The 22,738-nt window shown below is 36.5% G+C and overlaps 1 protein-coding gene across 2 annotated transcripts in view; it reads left to right on the forward strand.

Moving 5' to 3' along the window:
• The window catches only part of RELN (reelin), a 519,854-nt gene that overhangs the window by 328,876 nt on the left and 168,240 nt on the right, over positions 1-22,738 (forward strand). For both annotated transcript variants that reach the window (XM_029233992.1, XM_029233993.1), the window contains exons 12-17: positions 6,774-6,925; positions 13,261-13,373; positions 14,712-14,920; positions 15,675-15,803; positions 16,496-16,605; positions 20,176-20,242. In XM_029233992.1, the coding sequence (XP_029089825.1) occupies positions 6,774-6,925; positions 13,261-13,373; positions 14,712-14,920; positions 15,675-15,803; positions 16,496-16,605; positions 20,176-20,242 (780 nt within the window). The remainder of the gene's footprint in view (positions 1-6,773; positions 6,926-13,260; positions 13,374-14,711; positions 14,921-15,674; positions 15,804-16,495; positions 16,606-20,175; positions 20,243-22,738) is intronic.

Raw genomic sequence — 22,738 nt, forward strand, 5'->3', positions numbered from 1 at the left:
TTTGAAACATGACAATGACATAATGACTAGTTTGGCATATATGTAATAAAATATTATGTGACACATTTATAAAGAGTTAATAGTAACCTGGAAAATGTGTATATTACTAATGTAAATGAAAAAGGGCAAAATACAAAACCATCTGTATAATATTATCATGACCACTTGGAAATATACATATAAAATATTAGAAATAAATATAGTAAAATATAAATTGTTCTTGTCTCTGGGGTAGTATGGTTATGGGTGATTTTTTTCTTCTACTCTTTCTATTTTCCAATTTTCCAATAATGAGAATATTGCTATCATACTAGAAAACAAATAGATGGAATACCCAGAATTCTCCCACGTACCAGCAAGACGTACCAGAATTCTCCCACGTACCAGCAAAAGATGCCAGAGGGTGAACAGGACTTATCAAATGGTCAGAGAGATTAGTCTCTGGACTTCTGACCTGACTATTTCCAGTTCTCTCCAACCTCCGGTCCTAACAATCCTGCTCTGCTACCGTCACACCCTATTAACTGCTTTATAAATTTGTTCTGAAGAAGCTCTTTCAAGAAATATATTTTAAAACAGCTCATGTAAGATTATAGAAAAAAATTTGAGCACAGATAATGTTTTCCTCAGGTCAGCCATGACTTAATCTCTGATAGGTGATTTACTATAAAGAGACCAAAATACAAGTTATTAGTTATGTTTTTTAATGGCATTGCTTAGAAAAGAGGGTCAGTCCTGAAACTGACTCAAAATGCCTTTCTTAAATTTCAATGCTATCCACTGGAATAAAACCAAGGAAAAAGCAATATAAACTCAATAAAACAAATTTATATTGACTTCCTTGTTCTGAGGAGATAGTTCCAAAGAATGTTACATATACCTTGAAAACCAAAACTGCATATAGACCAACAAGAACAATCTCCATTATAGCCCCTTCAATGTCAGTTGATGCTTTTATTAAAAATTGGCTTTTATTAAAAATTACATAGAACTCTTCAGAACAGTTTGAGCATCTTCTTGCTATTTTCTACAGTTCTTCCCTCTATCCTACCCAGAAGAATTATGTTACCTCTGGCATTTTATTTAAGCTTCTAATTCAGGGTAAGTGAATTTAAGATAGACTGACAGACTGAGTTAACACTGTATTAAGTGGGTCTTTTTTTTTTTTTTACAGGCATGTTCATTACTATTAAAGTAAAACCCACTTGACCATTTAGATCACATAAGTAATAAATTTAAGCACCCTGATAGATTTGTAGCCAAAATCTTAAACTGTAAAAAAAACCTACGGATAGAAAGTACAGTTTTTCTTTCAGCTAAGCATCCCCTTGCTTAAATTGTTTAAGCAATTACCCTTTGCATATTGTACTACAACATTGTCTAAGATTGCTGCTCTGCTAATTCTAGTGTGAAAAAAATAAAAATACTCATTATAATTTAGAAGTTCATTTGAATTGCCACTTTCGCTTATTTTAAAACAAAAATAGTACTACATTTTACAGGGGGAGAAAAGGAAACTAACACTTATTGAAACTGTAGTACGCCAGGCAGTACATCATTTTCTCTAAACATCCTCAGTCTAGGTCATATTTCTGTCTTATTGGTGAGAAAGCTGAGTGCTTTCTACCATTCTGAAGCCAATATTCTTTATTAATGTTATTCCAGCAAGAGTGTAAATAAATACAATGCATGTAATAAAAACCTAAAGCAAAATTGAATTTGAGTGAAATATAGGGGAACCGATTGAAGAAAAGAATTTTTGAAATGCACAGCATGCAGGAAAGCCTTCAAATAGAGCTTATCCTTTACCTTCACCTAAGCTGTCATGCTGGAGGAAAAACCTATAAATGCAATGAAGGTGGAGAAGCCTTTAGTCAAAATGACCTCACAGGACTCATGCTAGAGGTAAACCTCATGAATATAAAGGAATGTGGAGGGTCTTTTCCTATGGCACATCCCATATTAAATATCAGAGAATTCATCCCAAATAGAGAGAGACCTTATGGATGTAATGAACTTATTCAACCTCAGAGAATATCTAGTAGATAAAAAAAACCTTATGAATTTGGTAAATGTAGGATCTTAATAGCCAGGCTGTATTCTATATCTTAGTTCAAACCTAAAGTCACCAACTTTAGGTGGTTTAATATGTTCTGGGAAATAAAATTAAAAACTTTTGGCTTCCCTGCTGGCGCAGTGGTTGAGAGTCCACCTGTCAATGCATGGGACACGGGTTCGTGCCCTGGTCCGGGAGGATCCCACATGCTGCGGAGCGGCTGGGCCCGTGAGCCATGGCCGCTGAGCCTGCGCGTCCGGAGCCTGTGCTCCGCAGCGGAGAGGCCACAACAGTGAGAGGCCCGCGTACCGCAAAAAATATAAATAAATAAATAAATAAATTTTCATAGATAATGTGAAATGTTCCACTACCCTTTAGAGCCTTTTATGCCAATACTTGTAGGGAAAAAAGTGATTAAAATGTAAGACCTCTGTTGCCTATGTTCATATTCTTAGTAATTTCATCAACCTATGATGAGATCATTTAAGTTTTCATTCTGAATTATAAATTGAATACCTTTCTTTTTTCTGAAAATGATTTTCCTTTTGCAAAAAAAAAAAAAAATGTGTAAAGTAAAAACTAAAAGTCCTCCAATGCTAATCCCACTCCACACTGTTGAAATGTAGGCATATATTCTGGCATATATCATTCAGAAATTTTGCTGGCTATACAAAAAAAAACACTAGAGTCACATTTCCCTTACTATACTCAACTTGATATTTTATTTTATTTTTTTATAAATTTATTTATTTTTGACGGCGTTGTATCTTCGTTGCTGCATGCGGGCTTTCTCTAGTTGTGGTGAGCAGGGGCTACTCTTTGTTGCGGTGCACAGGCTTCTCATTGCGGTGGCTTCTCTTGCTGTGGAGCACAGGCTCTAGGCGCGCGGGCTTTGGTAGTTGTGGCTCGCGGGCTGTACTAAGCGCAGGCTCAGTAGTTGTGGTGCACGGGCTTAGTTGCTCCGCGGCATGTGGGATCTTCGCGGACCAGGGCTCGAACCTGTGTCCCCTGCATTGGCAGGTGGATTCTTAACCACTGCGCCACCAGGGAAGTCCCACAACTTGTTTTTTTAAAACTTAACAATATATTATGAATGTCTCTTCTGCCAGTAAATATATATCATTATTTCAGAAAGGCACTATACCAGTTTATCTAACTAAACCTCTATTGATAGACAAAGAATATTATAATAAAATTTTTGTGTACTTGTTAAAGTATTTCTGAAAGAGATATTCCTAAAAGAAAATTAGAGAATCAGACATGTATGTGTACATATACATATATATGTATGTATGTAATTTCATTTTGATAGTTACTGCCAGATTGCCCTTCAAAGAATATGCGTCATTCTTTTTTTAAGCTTGTGAAGAAAATATTCTTAATTTCAGCTTTATTGAGATACAATTGACATATAAAGTTGTAAGATATTTAAAGTGTACATTGTGGTGATTTGATATACATACACATTGTAAAAGGAGTCCCTCCATCTAGTTAACTAACATATCCATCACCTCACATATTTATCTGTTTTTGTTTGTTTGTTTGTTTGGGGTTTTTTTGGTGAGAACATTTAAGTTTTACTCTCTCATATCATTCTTTTTTAAAAATTTTTATTGGAGTATAGTTGATTTACAATGTTGTGTTAGTTTCAGGTGTACAGCAATGTGAATTGGTTATACGTATACTCTCATATCATTCTTAAAACTATTAAAGTATAAGCTAATGCAAACATAATTAATTTTATTCTCAAAGCATTCCAAAGCAGCTGATAGGGAGGATCAGCAGCTTTCCAGCTAAGAAATGTCTTTAAATTATTTTTGCTTACAAAAAGAACTCTCTTTTTGACACAGAAAGTAGAAGGACATACTTTAAAATATAAATTAAATATTATTGTGACCTTTCTACCTCTAAGGAATGAAGTTGCCTTAAGGCATTTTATTGATTATTAAACTTTTTTTGTGTGTTCCAACTTCGCCCCACTCTATTATAAATAATAGATACCAATGTATTTATAATAAATAATGTAAGGGATCTTTTTTTAGAATTAGCCATCAAAGATAAATATAAATTGCTCTGTTGCAGAGAGTTCTCCCCTCTAGCAGACATTCCTTCAGATGCAGTTCACAAAGAACCACATTTCCTTGGAGAAAACATAATTTAAACCATAGAAAAGTAACACTCCTTTTCAGGGAAATTGTGGTGCCATCCAAGATTGCCAAAACTATAGAGCTCTTTAAATACCACTGCTGGCCACAAAGATTTGGTCGTGCTATAATTTTACTTCATGTAATTATTATATTAAGAGAGAGTCAGAGACCATGACATTTTTGTAATTGGAAAAGACCATAACTTTGCAACCTTACAGAGAGGGAATCTGAAGTCCAGGCAGGTGAAAGGGCATCTCTGAGGTCCCTCAGTAGTTGATGCAGCTCTGGGATCCCCTCAAGGATACTTTGCCTCCAACTAAGCTCGAGCCAGTGTTTATACAAATTCACGAAAAATGAGCTTGTGCTACAAGAAGCTCCTACTGAATTTTTAATAAATGCAAGATAATTTATTTAAAGCAATGAGACTTCTACAAAATGATTTTCAGATTTCTCCCTGCTTTTTTCTCTTCAGAGCCAACTAAATCAAGCCTTTGATTTTAAATATTTGGGTTTCTAAAGAAAATAACCTCACTTTTATTATCTTCCAACCGTTACAGTGGGATAAATAAAGACTGGAGTAAAATTGAATATGTTGGACTTTAAAATAAAGATTAAAAAGAAATGTATAGCCTGGATCATATCTCATATAGCCCTCTCAGTGGTAGAAGTCAATGAAAATAATTTCTTTAGATTAATCTAAAAGAGTTAATCATTTACAACTAATAAGAGAAAAAGACTACTAATCTCATTTCTCACTTGAATAAAACATTCTTTCAGTCCATGACAATCTGATCTTTTCCAATTTAATTTTTCATTTTAAAAATACCCGAAAGCAGATGGATGCCTAAAAGGAGTCATCATATGCATCATTTATAACCTTAACTTGCTTTATGGAGCAGTAGGCTGAGTGGCTTTATTGGGATAAATGGAGCAGGTGAAAGACCAATGAACCAGTGTGAAATTTTCTTGTATGAGTCGAGAGAGGTTCCTGATATTTACAGTGGTCCAGTACTATTAAGAGCTGCTTCTCCTTGAATAGCTGATTCACTTCATTATACAGCAGAAACTAACACAACATTGTAAAGCAATTTTACTCCAATTAAAGAAAAAAGAAAAGAAATGATAAATCTGAAAGACTGTAACACAAGGAGAGTATCTGCAATAAAAAGTTTTTTGAAAGAAGAAAAGGAAAAAGAGCTGCTTCTCCTTGAATGATTGATAATAATTTTTTTTTTTTTTGCGGTATGCGGGACTCTCACTCTTGTGGCCTCTCCCGTTGCGGAGCACAGGCTCCGGACGCGCAGGCTGAGCGGCCATGGCTCATGGGCCCAGCCGCTCCACGGCATGTGGGATATTCCTGGACCGGGGCATGAACCCATGTCCCCTGCATCGGCAGGCGGACTCTCAACCACTGTGCCACCAGGGAAGCCCGATAATAATCTTTTAAAAGACAAAAAATTAAGCATTTCCTAAACATCTTGGTCTCAGCCAGTTCAACATAATTGTCCTGGCACAGTGTCCTCTTTAGAACTGTAACTACTAAAATAACAGTGAACTAAGAAACAGAAGATCTCAATTTAAAACCAAACAGGCAGTCAGCCTTAGGCAAGCCACTTACCTCTGTGTGTCCCAGTTTCCTCTGTCTGTAAGCAAGTTAGTTGTGTGAAAAGTGGTGGCCAAATTAGACATGAGCAGAGATAAATACTAAGGAGATATAAGAGTTTTTATATATTAGATATTTTTATTTTCCTACATATTCAAATACCTATTTGACAGTTTAAATCCCGTCCCCTTTTTGAAAACTTGCTAGATTCTTTCCAGCTTGTATGACTTTTCATCCTATGACTATTATTTAATGTGCAAAACAGCATACAAGTTATTTATGATACTATGGCACTATCTTTTATGATTTCCTTTTTCCTTAGTTCAAATTTGATTCCCCACCTCAACTGTAAGTGCTTTGAGAATAAAGGCTATCATGTAGTAGAAAAACTATACGTAGTATTGATTAAACTTATCCTCTACAGAAAAACTGTAATTGTGAATGGAATGTGTTTTAAACTTTGTTCATTACCCACGATCTGTAGTACCCCATCTTATTCTTTTTAATTTTTAAATTTTTTGCTGCATTGGGTCTTCACTGATACTCAGGCTTTCTCTAGTTGTGGGAAGCGGGGGCAATTCTTCATTGCAGTGTGTGGGCCTCTCATTGCAGTGGCTTCTCTTGTTGCAAAGCATGGGCTCTAGGCATACGGGCTTCAGTAGTTGTGGCACACAGGCTCAGTAGTTGAGGCTCGTGGGCTCTAGAGCACAGGCTCAGTAGTCGCGGTGCACAGGCTTAGTTGCTCTGCGGCATGTGGGATCTTCCTGGACCAGGGATCGAACCCATGTCCCCTGCATTGGCAGGCGGATTCTCAACCACAACACCATCAGGGAAGTGCCTGTAGTACCACATCTTTATTTCAGAATTATTCATTGCTAAGTATATGTTCCTCATTAAAAATAAAATGTTATACGCTATAAAGTTTCGACTTACTATTTTAACTCTTAGTGATTGTCATTTTTTAAAGGTGGGACATCTTGGGAGCTGTCATTGGTACAGAATGTGGAACAATAGAATCAGGTTTATCAATGGTCTTCCTCAAAGATGGAGAGAGGAAAATATGCACTCCTTACCTGGACACAACTGGTTACGGGAACCTGAGGTTTTACTTTGTTATGGGTAGGTACATTTTGAACAAATTTTATTGACCTAGGGCAAATTCTAGATGAGCACCTATTCCTGAGGAAGTAAGATTGTTTGTTGTCTACAATATAAAATTAAAATTCATGAACTATGAGTTCTACTGGTTGAGCAAAAGTCTGTGGTGCTCACACCTGCCTCACACCAGCCTTGCTGGAACCATCCTGTGCAAGAGCTAGTCTTGTTCTTGCATGACTAGGCCTAAAGACAAAATGCCTTTAGACCTTCCTTCCACCTTTCCTGCAATGGTTATAGCTGAAAAGACAACAAGAGAGAAGCTAAGAACAAAGTAACTCCTTTGTCTGAAGCCTCTAGCCTCCCCAAAATACAATTATCAAGGTGAATCATTTGTTTTCATGGATATCTCATCATTGCATAACTCTTTCGTTGTAGGAAGCTAAGAAAGAAACAGATTTATTATACTTTTTAATGCTTTAATACTATTCTGTACTTTCTAATATGTTGGCAAACACATAAAGGAAAAAAGTGCTTATAAGATGTTATTTTTCTTCAGATGACTGCAGAGCAAATAAATAGTTAAACGTTTAGAAAAATACCCAAGGAGGAATTAGGGGGTTGAAATGGGTGTCCTCTGAAATTTATCATTTTCATCAGCAAGAGCCACAGTTACATACTCTTTCACTGGATGTCATTCCAGAAATGTGAGTAGGTGTCACATGCCTTTTTGTTAAATGACTGGAAAAGCACAGGCAACACCTGGAAGTGAAACAGGAAATAAACACTGTCCACCTTTGACCTTACTAGCAAAGATGTCAATTCATCAGGACAAACAGACCTTCCAAGTCTAGGCTTCTGCAGTGCCTATTATTTTTCTCACATTCCTCACCTCCTACAGCTCAGAGTGGCAAAGCAAACTTCAGATTGTATCATGCTCTCAAATACATTGCCTGTGTGATGCTACCTCATTTTCAATAATGATCTGTTTGGTAACAGGGAAGTTGTGGATATAAAATATAATAATATAATCTTCCTGCCATAAGGATATCCTCACCTTAACTCTGAAATGAGTTGTATATTTAAAGACCCAGACCTCAATTCCTTTAAATAATTAGAACTCAAACTGGCTCTCATTTTATTAAGAGTGATTCCTGGGAAACTTTAAGAACTGCCGTCACCCCCTGGCAAATTGTAATAAACATTTAATATGGCTGTCTAATTTAAGTATTTTCCCTTTTTTTCATTTTTCACAAAATATATTTGAATTCTTCATTTTTTAGTAGTAAATTACGGTAAATCAAACCATTCGATGCCTTTATGTAAGAGATTGTCATCTCTATATAAGAGATTAAGTCATCTTTAATTCTTTCTAGAACAAAGCAGATTATTAATGAATCAATTAAAATTATATTGACTCTGAGGAAAACATTCACTTGAATAGACCCAAAGTACCTTATCCCAAATAAAAGCATCTCCATTCGATTAAAAAAATTAATGAGTTCCTATTGAATGTAGAGCACTGAGCTAGCATATATAGATACTACAACTGGGGAAAATAATGATACCTAAATCACAGAGTTACTGATCAATGAGTTAATACATGCAAAGCCTTCAAAATGGTGTCTAATAAATACTTAAGACTCAATATATCTTTGGTTTTTTATGTATAAAAATTACTTAAGAGCCCTTGCCCACAAGTAACACTTAACTATAAAAGAGATTGCAGTTTGACTGTAATGGAATGAAAATGTTATGGAAGTGCAGAGGAAGCTCTGGGTATTGTAGTGGAGGGATTAGGGTAGAGTTTCACAAAGGAGATGGTATTTGAACTAGACTTGAAGGTTCAAGCTAAGCCAGCATTTTGAGAAAAATCACAAGTATAAAGGTATATGACATGTTTGGGGCTGGGTGATTTTCCCAGTATAGTTGAAAGGAAAGACATAAACTGGAACTAGAAAAGTGAACTGAAGCCAGAGTAGTGAGTGACTTTCTTTAACATCATACTGAGGAATTTGGATTCTCCTACTCTAGGCAACATGGAGCCATCAGATGATTTCTGTCAGTTCTATAATATATTCTCATCTTTCTTTTAGAAAGATAATTCTGGCATAGTGTGAAGGAAAGACTGAAATAATCAGAAATTAGAGGATAGAAGACCAGGTAGGATAGGGTTGACAGATTTAGTGAGTGGTGGGGGAGACTTATTTAAATTTAAATTTCAGATAAACAGCGAATAATTTTCTGTATAAGTATTGGTCATGCAATGTATTTTAGCTGGCAACCCTAAATTAGGGAAGCTATTGCACTGGTCTAAGCAACAAAGGAAGTATGGCAATGATGGTGGCAATAATGTGCAGGAGGGGACAGAGATAGAATAACTGGAGAAGGAACCAACTGAAGTTCACACCCAACTGACTAGGGACTATGAGAACAGTCTTGAGAGGACACATTTCTCTCCTGGATGTTTGGAAGAATGGTGCCATTTCCCAAAATAGGAAATGTCAAAAATAAGTATGATCACAATAAAGATCAAGTGTGCAGTAGAGGATTTTGATATTAGATTTGTTGAGGTTGAGGGTTCTGAAAGGCCATATGAAGGCAGAAATTCTACTCAGGGGCTGAATCGGATTTGAAAGTTGTCAGTATACAGGTGATAACTGGAGCCACTAAAGTTGCTGTGTTCTCCCAAGCAGGAGACAGAGTAAGCAAAGGACATGAAAACTCCTTAAGGAGAACCCTCACCTAAGTATAGGTAGAAGGAAAAGGAGTAGACAAAGGATGCTGAGAAAGGGCATAAGGAAATGCAGGAGGAGGGCGTGGTTCTATGCTAAAGAGGGAAAGGAAGAGAGTGGTTCAGGGATGGGATGACAGGGAGGTGATCAGCAGTGTAGGAAGGCCACAGAGACAGAGGTCAGAGGTCAACCAGGACAGGGCTAAGAGCCCACCTGTGACTCCCCATGGTGTGGTGCCTGGGAAGCCAAAGAGCATAGAGTTAAAAGAAATGGAGACGTGGCACTGACTGAGAACTGCTCTTTCAGGAAGTTCACCAGTAAACACAAGGAAAGAAATGGGGTCTGACCTTGAGGAGAAAGCAGAATCAGCAAAGGTGTTTTTAGAATAGGATATGGTAGGCTAGGCTAGGACAGGATGACAGTAGGATAAGGTAGGATAAGACTGGATTCTACAGAAGAGACTTCAAAACTTTGGTAGCTGATAGAAAAGAAAACAATATGGGAAGAGATTTAAGATATGATAGACAGTTTATAAGTAACCCCTCACTAAGTATGGTGCCTTAGGAAAATCAGTGACTGATTGTTAATCTAGATCAGATCACACTCCTTTCTTCTTAGACACTGCCTACGTGTCCTTCCTGGTTTCATCCTTTGGTTCATATCAGTCTGCTGTGACTACCATTTCTGGAAAATTTGCTCAACTTTCAAAGTTTGGTTCAAGTTCTGTTTCCTTCATTCACACATTTTCATTTATACAACACAAATTATTTGAGGACTAGTATCCAGCACTGTTCTTAGAGCCAGAATGCAGTGAACATGACAAAAATAACATAATATACATCATTCATTTGGGTTTTTTGGTTTGTTTTCTTTATTATTCCTTCAACAGATATTTACTTAGCATCTCCTATATACCCAGCCCTTTTAGCCTACACTTGTATCTCTTTTCTCTGAATTTTGACTGCAGTTATGGCAGCACAACACAGTTTACTGCTAATCATCATTCTTTCATGTATATTAGACATGTGTATTAGTTACTTGCTAAATTACAAACTTTTTGAGGTCAGGGCTTATCTCCCCTTTAGGCCCAATGTCCCGCACATAGTCAATAAAAAAAAAAAATCACTTTCTTAATATAAATGAGTGTCTTAAATCTACTTAAAACAGGATTTAAAATACTTTAAAACTAACTGTCCATCTAGTTTCTATTGAAATTTTCTGTACCTTAACTGCTGTACAAAACGCCCTTTGAGTCATACCTTTCCACAGTACATCAAAGTGAATGAAGCTGAAGAAGAATCCGTGTCTTTCTGTAGGAGCTGCTGTCACTGAAACTTCACAGAACTGATAAATTGCCCCAAGAGGGATCTTTCAGATAAAGTCTGTCATCATTTTAAAGTCTTGGCTCCTTTTGGACTTTCTTCTTCTGTCATTCTAGGCTGGATGAGCCTCCCATGTGGGTTTCTGTTCTCTCTGAAACTCAGGTGCAGTTCACGAACTGTTCTTGAGAGAGCAGAGAGGATTTACAGGGAACAAATTTTAATGAAATTAGAGAGAATTGTTGTTTCAGTTCCTATGTCTCTGGATGTGGTGCTTTAAACCCACACTGCCTGTGACCTTTCACCTTTTTTTGTTCTTTTTTTGGTAAGTCTTTAATATGGGCTCAATAGTCAATTCTTAAAAGTTACATTTTAAAAAAGAGAATTTAATTTTCATGGAGGTCTTTCCCCCACCTCTCCCCCCCTACCAGACTGTCATTTTGAATGGCTTTACTTGCTATATTTACTATAATCTTAAAGTATGTAATGAAATGCTAAAAATATGATATCAGTTGTCAAAATCATGAGATTTTTCTCGACAGGTTGCTGCCATTGAACAATAAACATCTTTTAGGATGAGGTCTACATTATCCCTATATCTGGCTTCTCTATTCTCAATTCAGATTACTTAACTCAGTAAATATTTATTATATGCCAAGTTACATATGTCTGACAGATGTAACATGCCAGATTTCACAAATACCACCATCCAAGTTACTTCTGTTATCATGGTCTTTCTTGTACTGGTCAGGTTCTAGCTTTCTTACCTAACATCACATTTCAGCAATTTCTCCCCAGGATCAGATCCCAGTTACCCAGATCGAGTTTAAGCCAGACACTTGCAATAATTGACACTTTATTTTTTTATACAGATGGTGAGTCTCAGGCTTTTTTTTTTTTTTTTTTTTGCGGTATGCGGCCCTCTCACTGTTGTGGCCTCTCCTGTTGCGGAGCACAGGCTCTGGACGCGCAGGCTCAGCGGCCATGGCTCACGGGCCCAACCGCTCTGCGGCATGTGGGATCTTCCCAGACCGGGGCACGAACCCATGTCCACTGCATCGGCAGGTGGACCCTCGACCACTGCGCCACCAGGGAAGCCCTCAGGCATTATTTATTGATTTTATTAGATTAACTCTTAAAGGGTAACTTTATTCTAGAGTTTTTGAGGTTGCTTTTTTGTCACCATAGAGTATTAGCAACAAAAATTGCCTGTAGATAAAAATTAACATTAATGGTGGTTGATTTAAGAACTGGAAGAGGGTTTTTTTAAAAGATAATAATAAAAAGTTAATGTTATAAATTTTGGACCTTAGGGGTAGAATATTTGCCAGGAAATCCATGTACATATCACCACTCCTGCTATTATGTTTGGTGCTGTTATGAAGGATAATGGTGAGTGGGGAGAGGTTTCTGGTTAGACATGTAATCCTTTAAAATCCAGGTTAAGCTGACAATTGATAGAAGCCAGCAGTAATAAGGATTATTGGCCGAATGCGGTAGAATAGAGGGTCAAAGGCTGAGACATAACATCAACTCCTGGCTCTTCCACCAACTGGTTAAATTATCTTCAGTTTCAGGTACTTGCTCTGTTATTCAGTTGCATCATCAGGATGATCTTAACTACCTCTCAGTTCTAACTTTATATCATTTCATATGACTATAAAGTAGTGTGATAGGGAGTAAACTACTCTATATAGCTTCCAAGAATCAAATGAAGTACCAAAAGTAAAAATGTAAAATGAACAGCATCTAAAATACAAATACCCTAATAAAGATGTTAAAAAAAAATCTTTTTCCTAAGTACTAAAAAAAAAAAAAAATGCAAATACCTAATATGTGCTAAAATATTAAAGGTACTACATACAACAGTTTAAGTAACACACTGCTTCAGAAATCCTTGATTCAGTGAGTCACCACAATTTTTTTAGAACCATAATCAATAGGTTCTGAACTTTGGCCATAAAGACCTCAAATATAAGGAAGTAATGGTTTATTAAAAAGCGGAGCACACTTCTTTAATGAGAGTTAAGATATGGACAGGTAGTCACAGTTTGTTGCAGACTATTATTTGAGTAATCTCATTAAGTAAATAGTTTGGCCTTCACAAATGTCAAGTCTTTGATCTTTAGCATGGCCTATCTGAACTATCTTCATAAATTTTTCCTTTGGGTCTGGTTACCTTTGTTTAGGGTCATTCTTAAGTGACATCTGGGTTTCATAATTATTTTTTATCCTGAAATTTAACACTACGTTTTACATGTTAATGGATGCAAGTTGGTTCTAACACTTAAAATTTTTTGTGCAGGAGGGATTTGTGACCCTGGAGAGTCTCATGAAAATGATATCATCCTGTATGCAAAGACTGAAGGAAGAAAAGAGCACATTACACTGGATACCCTTTCCTATTCCTCATATAAGGTACCCATGCCAATCTGTGTCAGATGGCCCCACCCCAGTCCAGGTCAAAACCATGAAGACCATGCTAGATGACGTGCTAGAGGATAAATCTCTCTTCTGGCAGCCAAGGAAGTTGCCACATTTCTTTAAAACAGTGACATGGACATTATTTTAGCGTTCACTTTTTTTTCCTGATATAAGCAAAAAGTGAGGTTTTATCAGGAAGAGTGAATTACAGCCCATTAGAGACAATAAGGAGGAGCCCAATACTCTGACAATTATTCTTGTCCCTAAGAAAGCCCTAAAAGTGGCTCTAACTATGCAGCTTCACAGACTTGGCATCAGGCATAGTGACTATTAATTTAGCATTTGAGGTTTCCTAGGCAGAAGACATTGTAAAAGTACAGATTGTTATTACCTTTGCTTTTTTCTTTGATAATTTGAGCCAGAGATTGAGTCTTTGGAGCCAGAGATTTGCCCTTTGGATTTAGGACAGATGTTGGCTCTAGTTATTTGCAAACATCTTCAAAATTATGTGATGCTTATCACAAGGTATAAAATTATCCTTTTCTAATAGTGGATGTATTTGTGCTGAGAGTACACTCACACATTCATTACTAGTTAGCCTTCCCTCCACGTTGATGGCACCTTCGGGACTTTAAAAAGCTTGAACACAGCCAGCCTCTAGCATCTCATAGCTTCAGTTAGGAAGACAGGAGATAAACATCAAGGCTAGAATAGGGAACAACCAAAGAAAGTATCCAGTACACTCCACATGCTACGGTCACCCAAGTTATACCATTTGGGATTTCATAATGGACCACTCTTCCAGCTGTGACTAGGTAGGGTTACACCCGCTCTGGTCAGCTGCATGCCTCAGACCAAATCAATACGTCAGTTATTGTGGATTAACTCTTTGCTCTGGCTGTTTCCACTTAGAGTCCTATTTTCAGAATACCTAGTTTGGCAAAGAATTCATATTATACAATACACTTTAAAAGAAGACTGATGATGAAATGTCAAGTTGCTTTTATCTTGTGCTAAGGTACATAAAATGGATACATATGCTTTGGTAACTTTTAAAGACCTTACACCAGTTTATCTTCAGGTAGAGAGGGCCTGATCAGTCACACACAGGGAGTTCCAGGTGTCTGCAAAGGAGGAATTCTGAGTGACTAAAATGAGTGCCCCATGAGGACAGCATCTTCTACATGACATAACAAATGGAACATACAGAATATTGCTTGGTGCTTAATCAATGGCAGTTATGTACATAGTAATTGCAAGATTGAATTTAGGAGAATTCACAGACTCCCGTAGGGAAGGTTGTGAGTGATTTTGGTTTCCTTTGTTTTGAAGGTTCCATCTTTGGTTTCTGTAGTCATCAATCCTGAACTTCAGACTCCTGCTACCATATTTTGTCTCAGACAAAAGAACCATCAAGGACATAATAGGAATGTCTGGGCCATAGATTTTTTCCACGTCTTACCTGTTCTCCCTTCTACAATGTCTCACATGATACAGTTTTCCATTAATCTGGGATGTGGAACACAGCAACCTGGGAACAGGTAGGAAGCCGCATTCTGTGCGCCTGTGGACAAATTAACAATGAACATGTGGACTTGGCTATTAAATCAGAGCAACTTCTCAGTAGGTTTTCAGCTGAATTTTTAATAAAATATCCATTAACAAAATACACACTTTTCCTCAAAGGAAGAAAAAAGTTCTTCAATTAATATGTAGAGTATGATTAGATAGATTTTGATTAGAAATCGCTTTATGCTAAGAGCTTGGTCTTAGGTATCAGAGGTGTTTGGAGGAGCTGTGGCAGCCATCCATTCCGACAGATTGCTGAGAGAGCAGAAAAAACAACCAAAGAAAAGCTTGACCCCAGTTGGTTAGTGACCCCGTAATAACAGGCACAGAAATCAATTAGCACTTCAAGAGCTATGACTTCTCGGTTTCACTTGCTGAAGTGTTGCCCTTGTCCTTTCTAAGGATTTTGTCAGTCTGACATTCACAGGATGAAGCGGCAGTGTGAGACATGGTAATTGCCTTGCCATCTATCAGATTCAGGAGCACAAACTCAAGTTCCCATTCGCTGTCTTTAAAACATATTTTGTTTCTATAGCAGTAATTTAACTGCTTGCCTTTTGAAAGCTGGTCAGACTTCAGTAGAGCAGAAAACAATCACTTTGTAAACAGCATCTTAATTTGTACAGTAGTTCTACAGATGTTTAATGTACCTCGCCAGAGATGAGTCATTTCATTACATTTGTTATCTTTGCCCCTTTTTTGTTGTGCTTGGTCTGGTGTTATCAGTGTCAGCTTAGAGTTTTCTACCAACCATGGGCGTTCCTGGTCCCTGCTCCACACTGAATGTTTGCCTGAGATCTGTGCTGGGCCACACCTTCCCCACAGCACGATCTACTCCTCGGAAAACTACAGTGGGTGAGTGCATTCTAACATAGCAAGAGATCTGAATCCATGTTGCAGACTCAAAGTCGATGAGTAAGCCTGAGATTAGTGTTTTTGGCATAACAGGTAAGGAAGCTGCCTTCTCTTTTTCATCTGATTTAGTAGTGATCTCATTTTTAAAACAGACAGTAACTTTGGTAAATCTGATGCAAGATGACAATTTGTAGAGTCATTCATTCTTTAGGTATTTGGCTTTTATATTTTGGATTACATAAATTTAAGTTCTATACGATGACCCTATAGTTACTGCCATAAGGCTTATTGCCAAAATGCTTACTTAAGAAAAGATAGACAAGTGGAAGAAAGTCAAGCTTTGGAATTGAACCTGGGCTCAAATCCTGGTTCTGCCGGCTATTGATACTTGTGTAATGCTATTTACTCTAACTTTCCACGTAAATTAAGGACAATGATTGACCCCCTTAAGGACTATTAAGAGAATTAAAGATTACTATGTAAAATACTTGCCACTTTACAGGATAAGCACTAGATAAATAGATCAACAAACTCCACAGGTGAATTTAAAGAGTCCATTACCAAACTTAAGTGCTATCTTAAGCATACAGAGACTAGAACTTCAAAAGCATGTAAAATAGATTCAAAAGATGTGAACATGGATGTGAAGCTGTTTTGTGCTAAGAAGCTCTTTTGTGCTAAATTTCTTGCAGGTGGAACCGAATAACGATTCCCCTTCCTAACGCAGCACTAACCCGGGATACCAGAATTTGCTGGAGACAAACGGGACCAATCCTTGGGAACATGTGGGCAATTGATAATGGTTAGTTTATGTCTGTCATAATCATATGTCATTGATGTAGCGTCTTCCTGTGCTTTTGTTCATCAGCACAGACTTAATCACCCTTCTCAGTCATGGTCTCGCGATTCATTAAATGCCCTTTCTTCCCTTTCTCCTTTGCATTCCGTTAGAAGCCCAGGGATGCACAATCAGAAAAAAAGACAGTGGAGTCAGCAATATTAGACTGTATGTTTCAACATACATTATTTTAAAATGCATAAAGTCGTGAGACTCAGACTTGCAGTTGATGACAAGGGATATCCTAACATTTTCCCTGAATGTTTTCTACAAAATTAACATACATACCATCCTGCATGTATTAAAATAAGACCCATTCTTCTCTTAGTAGCTACCACAACATCTGGAATGCTTCTCCTGTAGATGCAGACACCACACATCAGGAAACATCATCTCTAAAATGAAACTTCTGAAGTGAAACTTTTACCTCTTTTTCAGAAAACAGTATAAAAGGAAAATTCAGAAATACAATATCCTATGTTATCTTTAATTTTTAAGTGAATTGTTGATAAACAATGTTGTTGCATTACATTAAAGCCAATATCACTTATGACAAGTGCACTGAGAAAAGATAATATTTAATCTATTGGAGTGCATGACCGTAAATTTCTTATATTTTTTATTAATAGCCAACTCTTTTAATAATTCTCATTACAGGCAGATTCATAGATTCCCTATTTTCAGAGAGTATATAAATCTGACTGAAGAGTTATACTACAATGAAGTAGAGGGAAGGAAGGAAGGACAAAATATCAATACTTAAGCAAATTTAGTAGTATAGCCACTGACTTGTGTCCATTTTATAAAGCAGGAAAAGCCTACACTGTTGTTTCATGCTGATTTTCCATCTCTTCATAATATTTTTGTTATTTTTGAAAATTTAAAAATTGATACATAATTCAAGAAGTTTTACATTCTTGAAACTCAGGAGTAACTTCAGGCAAGATAATTTGGTGATGAGCCAATGTAAATTTTTTAAACAATCTGTATTCAAAGAAGACCAATAAAAGACCCAGACTTCAAAGACCTTATGAGCTGTATGGATATAAACATATGGAAGCAAACATAGTGTATTTGCAAAAATGTCTAAGGATGAATTTGTTAAGATGGAATTTCTCCATTGGTAGACTATTTTGCATAGTATTTGAATTAATACACCTGTTAATTAGCTCTAGGGAATGAGTATGTGCCTCTGGTTTATGGGATATGCATGACATTTTCCTGCTGTCATACTTTTCAGTGGTCCTATAATGAACTTAGATTACTTTAAATAATCATAAAAGAAATTGGAAAGTCAGTAATGAAATAAAGCATATAAGGAAACTAAGAGCACAAATGAAGTCACATAAGCCTGTGAAAAGAATATCTAAATCTCCTAAAGAAGGCTAATACAACATGATTCTAAGTCAGAAAGTCCTGAGTTCCCAAGATCAAGCTTTGAGTAGAATGAGAAAAGATAAAAATACATGGAATAGGTATGGTTAGGAGTGTGGGTCGAATGCAGAACTAGAGGCAGAATCTCTTAAATTCTGACATTATTCTATACATGAGGCTTTCACGGAAGCAGAACCTGCTCTCTGGTTTCTTTCAAAGGCAAGAGGAGGACACACTGTCACTCCCTCCCAAGGGAAATGTGTGTCAACTTGCCAAAGAACCCTTGAAGTCTCCTCCATTTCACTATGGAATTTCAGAATTATATCAAAGAAAACAAACAGAAAAAAACAGATCAATATTGGAAATTATCCTGAAATTCTTAGCAAAATGGAAGATCCTAGAGCCCAATATGTTTATTACCACTTTTTAATTTTTAAAACTGGATTGCATCAGTGATAATAGTGAAGAAAACTATCTTTTCCACACTCTTAGAAAAACAGAGCCTGTAAATTTACTCATACTGCAAATCCTAATGACTTCACCATTAGCAGGGGAAGATGACAACAAAATTCTTATTTCCAATTTTTTCATTGACTTGGAAAGTCTTATTCTACTGTTGAGTTTTTTTAATGATGGGGACTTTGTGATGTATGACATTGGTACACTATAGGGCAGCCCCGCAGAATGCAATGAACCGCTTACAGGACTTAGAGCAAATCCTACAACAGCCATAAAATCAAGAGGGCTGGGAAAACAATCCATACACTCTTCCATGTTAAAGAAGGATGAAGCCCCTTTCTGATTCCTCAGCACTCGGTGTCCAGTGGAGCCATCAAAGCAGGTGGGGCAGGAAGGTGGTGAAGGATACTTGACTCTAGTATGAGATGATGATCATAACCATATGGTGCCAGGTTCCAGGCATGAAACATTTAGTTTATTCTTTCCTCAAGGAATATTATCCCACTTTAAAGGATAGGGACACATAGGCTTAGACAGGATAAATCACTTATCCACAGTTTCCCATGTGAAGCCAAAATTTGAATCCAGGGTTTTTTGACACCTAAAACCAATACCTTTTGAACAACTGAGCCTGCTATCTAATCTCTTCCTAAACCAACAGTTTCCTTGAGAAAGAGTTTTTCCACTGGCCTGCTTTGCATCTCATTAGCTCTCATTTCCCTAACAGCTGCACCTGTTAACTGACTTCCAGGGATTAAATGCTTGTAGAAGCATAGACCACAGGAAAATTTTTTTTAAAAATAAAATTGCTTAACTCTTTTGATGTGATTACAAGACAGAGGAGAAAATGATAATGAATAGTAAGTTTGTTTATGCCTGAAATTGAATACGGGAGGTCTCAGTAACCATTGCGTCTCTAATTCCTCATTGGTTTGTCCCACTTTCACACTATTTGGTATGTTACTGATTGTACTGATTATCAAAAGTTTAATATCTTTAAATGTATTTGAGTCTGAGTATCTCAGAACCTACCATTCGACAGTCAGGGGCCCTTTTCTCAGCATTCCCAAGGTTAGAATTTAGGTTTGTAAGATCATTATCAGTCAAGCCCACCATTTAAAAAAAGGTCTGCATTGTAGAGAAGACTTTATGCTCAACCACAGATTTTAACTCCCCACTTCAGGAAGGATGAATTAATGTTTAGAAATACATACAACAATCATCTGCGGTGGTATAGATTTTCCTCAGATGAAAATGACATTACAGTTTCTTAAATTAAATTATAATCTATTTATTTTTTGATATATCAAATTGAGCCTTTCTAAATTCTTTATTTCCACCTGAAGAATATAAACTTTGTGGAGAGTTCAAAACAGAAGCACTAATATTCTGCCTGAAATCATGTTAGCTGAAGAGACTCCATTAAGGAACCCAAATCATGTGGCCCTACTTCCTCTGCTATGAAAGATTAAAATCTTGAAAGGATTATTTAAGTTAAAAGAGTTCTGGCAGATTTGTAACTAAGCACTTACCTTGTCACGCAGCACTCTATATGTCATCTGGATTCCTGTGCACAACATACATACAAGGAACGAGATTTCATGGGTATTGCTTCACAAAATTGTTTCACATGCTGATGGTGTTCTTGGTCGTCTTTCCAGTGATTTTGCCATCTTTCACATGCTCTCTTTTGCCCTGCAGTTTATGTTGGTCCATCGTGTCTCAGATTCTGTTCTGGCAGAGGACAGTGCACTCGACATGGTTGCAAGTAAGCAGTTCTGAGTAATATCTATACTTCTCTTTTTTGATATGTGCTTTATATACGGAAACCATGGGTCATATTAGTTTGTTTTAATTTCCGTTTTAGGCTTTTAAGGTCTTTGCAAGACTAAAAGTAGCATACTCCAAATGGAATTTAAGTGTAATAGAATATTAAACGTATTTTGTAAGTGGAAGTTGCTTAATAAATAAATTTTCTGTTAGGCTAAATTGTGAACAGATGTAGCATACTTCATGTAAATTCGTGAACAAATTTGAATTCTTCATAGTTTGATGGCTGCCTTTTCCATCTTTAGTTTCTTCAATATGATATTTCCCCATAAACTTGTTCTAGTGTTCATGAGTCATATTTTAATTCCTGGCATGCTTTGTAAATGAATTATAAAAATCAATAATGACCCATAGACCCAATGTTCAAGGAAACTGGAGTGGGCCAAATTAACAGATTTGATAAGAAAATTCATCATCTCTAAATGTAACTTCAAATCTTGCTTACTTTTCAAAATCTTTTGAGTCTTCAAAATGATCTATAAAGAATTTTATATAATAATGATATTGAATATGAAGTATGAAATTACACATAAACAGTTGAATATCCGGTCACCATCAGAGCATTGCATTATATTTATTTATAGCAAGAATAGATGGTCATTATGTCATTCACCTATAATATCTAATTATAAGATATCCTGAGAATTACTGAAACCACAGTCTTTTTTATACAGGTAAGTTTTCAACAATGGATCATCTAGTCTCTCTTCTTGTCCTCCAAACAAAAAAGAGTCATTAATTAGCCAGTTAAATAATTAATTAATGGAAAACTCATTTAAAAAATCATTAAAAAATCATTAAAAAATCATAAAAGTGCTTTGAACCTGATCATTTAGAAATTATATATATGAGCCAAGACATTGGTCACCACTGAGATTAGAGTGTCGGGTTAACTTTGTTATTTAATTGAAGTATACTTGCTTTACAATATTGTGTTAGTTTCAGGTGTACATCATAGTGATTTAGTATTTTTGCAGGTTATATTTCTTTATAGGTTATATAGTTCCCTGTGCTATACAGTAAATCTTTGTTTTATCTATTTTATATATAGTAGTTTGTATCTGTTAATCCCCTCCCCCTAATTTGTCTCTCTCCTCTCCCTCTCCCCTTCCATAACCACAAGCTTGTTTTCTGTGTCTGTGAATCTGTTTCTGTTTTGCTATATACATTAATTTGTATTATTTTTTAGATTCCACACATAAGTGATATCATATAGTATTTGTTTTTCTCTTTCTGACTTATTTCAAAAAGCATAATATTCTCTAGGTCCATCCACATTGCTGCAGATGGCAGCATTTCATCCTTCTTTATGGCTGAGTAATATTCCATTTTATATATTTTATGTACCACATCCTCTAATGTAAATCATCTGTAATGGGCACTTGGGTTGCTTCTGTATCTTGGCTATTATAAATAGTACTGCTATGAACATTGGGGTGCACGTATCTTTTCTGTTTTGTTTTGTTTTGTTTTGTTTTTTTGCGGTAGGCAGGCCTCTCACTGTTGTGGCCTCTCCCGTTGCGGAGCACAGGCTCCGGACACGCAGGCTCAGCGGCCATGGCTCACGGGCCCAGCCGCTCCGCGGCATGTGGGATCTTCCTGGACCGGGGCACGAACCCGTGTCCCCTGCATCGGCAGGCAGACTCTCAACCACTGCGCCACCAGGGAAGCCCGCACGTATCTTTTCGAATTAGAGTTTTTGTTTTTTCCGGATATATACCCAGGAGTGGAATTGTTGGATCATATGGTAGTTCTGTTTTTAGTTTTTTAAGGAACCTCCATACTCTTTTCCAAGTAGCTGCACCAATTTACATTCCCACCAAAAGTGTACAAGAATTCCCTTTTCTCCACATCCTCTCCAAAATTATTGATAGGTATGTACTTATTGCCATTTTATTTCTTGTTTTCCAGTTGTTTTTATAGTTCTTCTTTGTTCATTTCTTTTTCTTTTTCCTATTGTAGCTTGATGATTTTCTTTTGTAGTATGCTTGAATTTCTTTCTTTTTGATTTTTGTGTATCTCTTTTATATGTTTTATTTGTGGGTTCATATATGTTGACCCATAATTATATCTACTTGCTTTAAACTGATAAAACTGATAATTTAAGTTCAAATACATTCTAAAAAACCTACATTTTTTACTCTCCTCACCCACATTTTGTGTTTTGGCTGTCATTTTTTACATCTTCATGCTTATCCCTATACTGTTTATTGTAGTTATGGTTGCTTTTATAATTTTTCTGTTTTTTAATCTACATACTGGCTTATTTAAGTGATCTTCAGTCCTCACTATATATTTTCCTTTCCTATTGGGATTTTCCCTTTCCTATAGGTTCTTGCTTCTTTTTCCATTTAGAAGAGACCCTTCAACATTTATTTTAGGGTAGGTTTAGTATTGCTGAATTCTTTTAGTTTTTGCTTCTCTGAGAAGTTCT

Source organism: Monodon monoceros, unplaced genomic scaffold (genome assembly GCF_005190385.1).
Source record: "Monodon monoceros isolate NGI ecotype Baffin Bay Population unplaced genomic scaffold, NGI_Narwhal_1 Super_Scaffold_2, whole genome shotgun sequence".
Lineage (NCBI taxonomy): Eukaryota > Metazoa > Chordata > Mammalia > Artiodactyla > Monodontidae > Monodon > Monodon monoceros.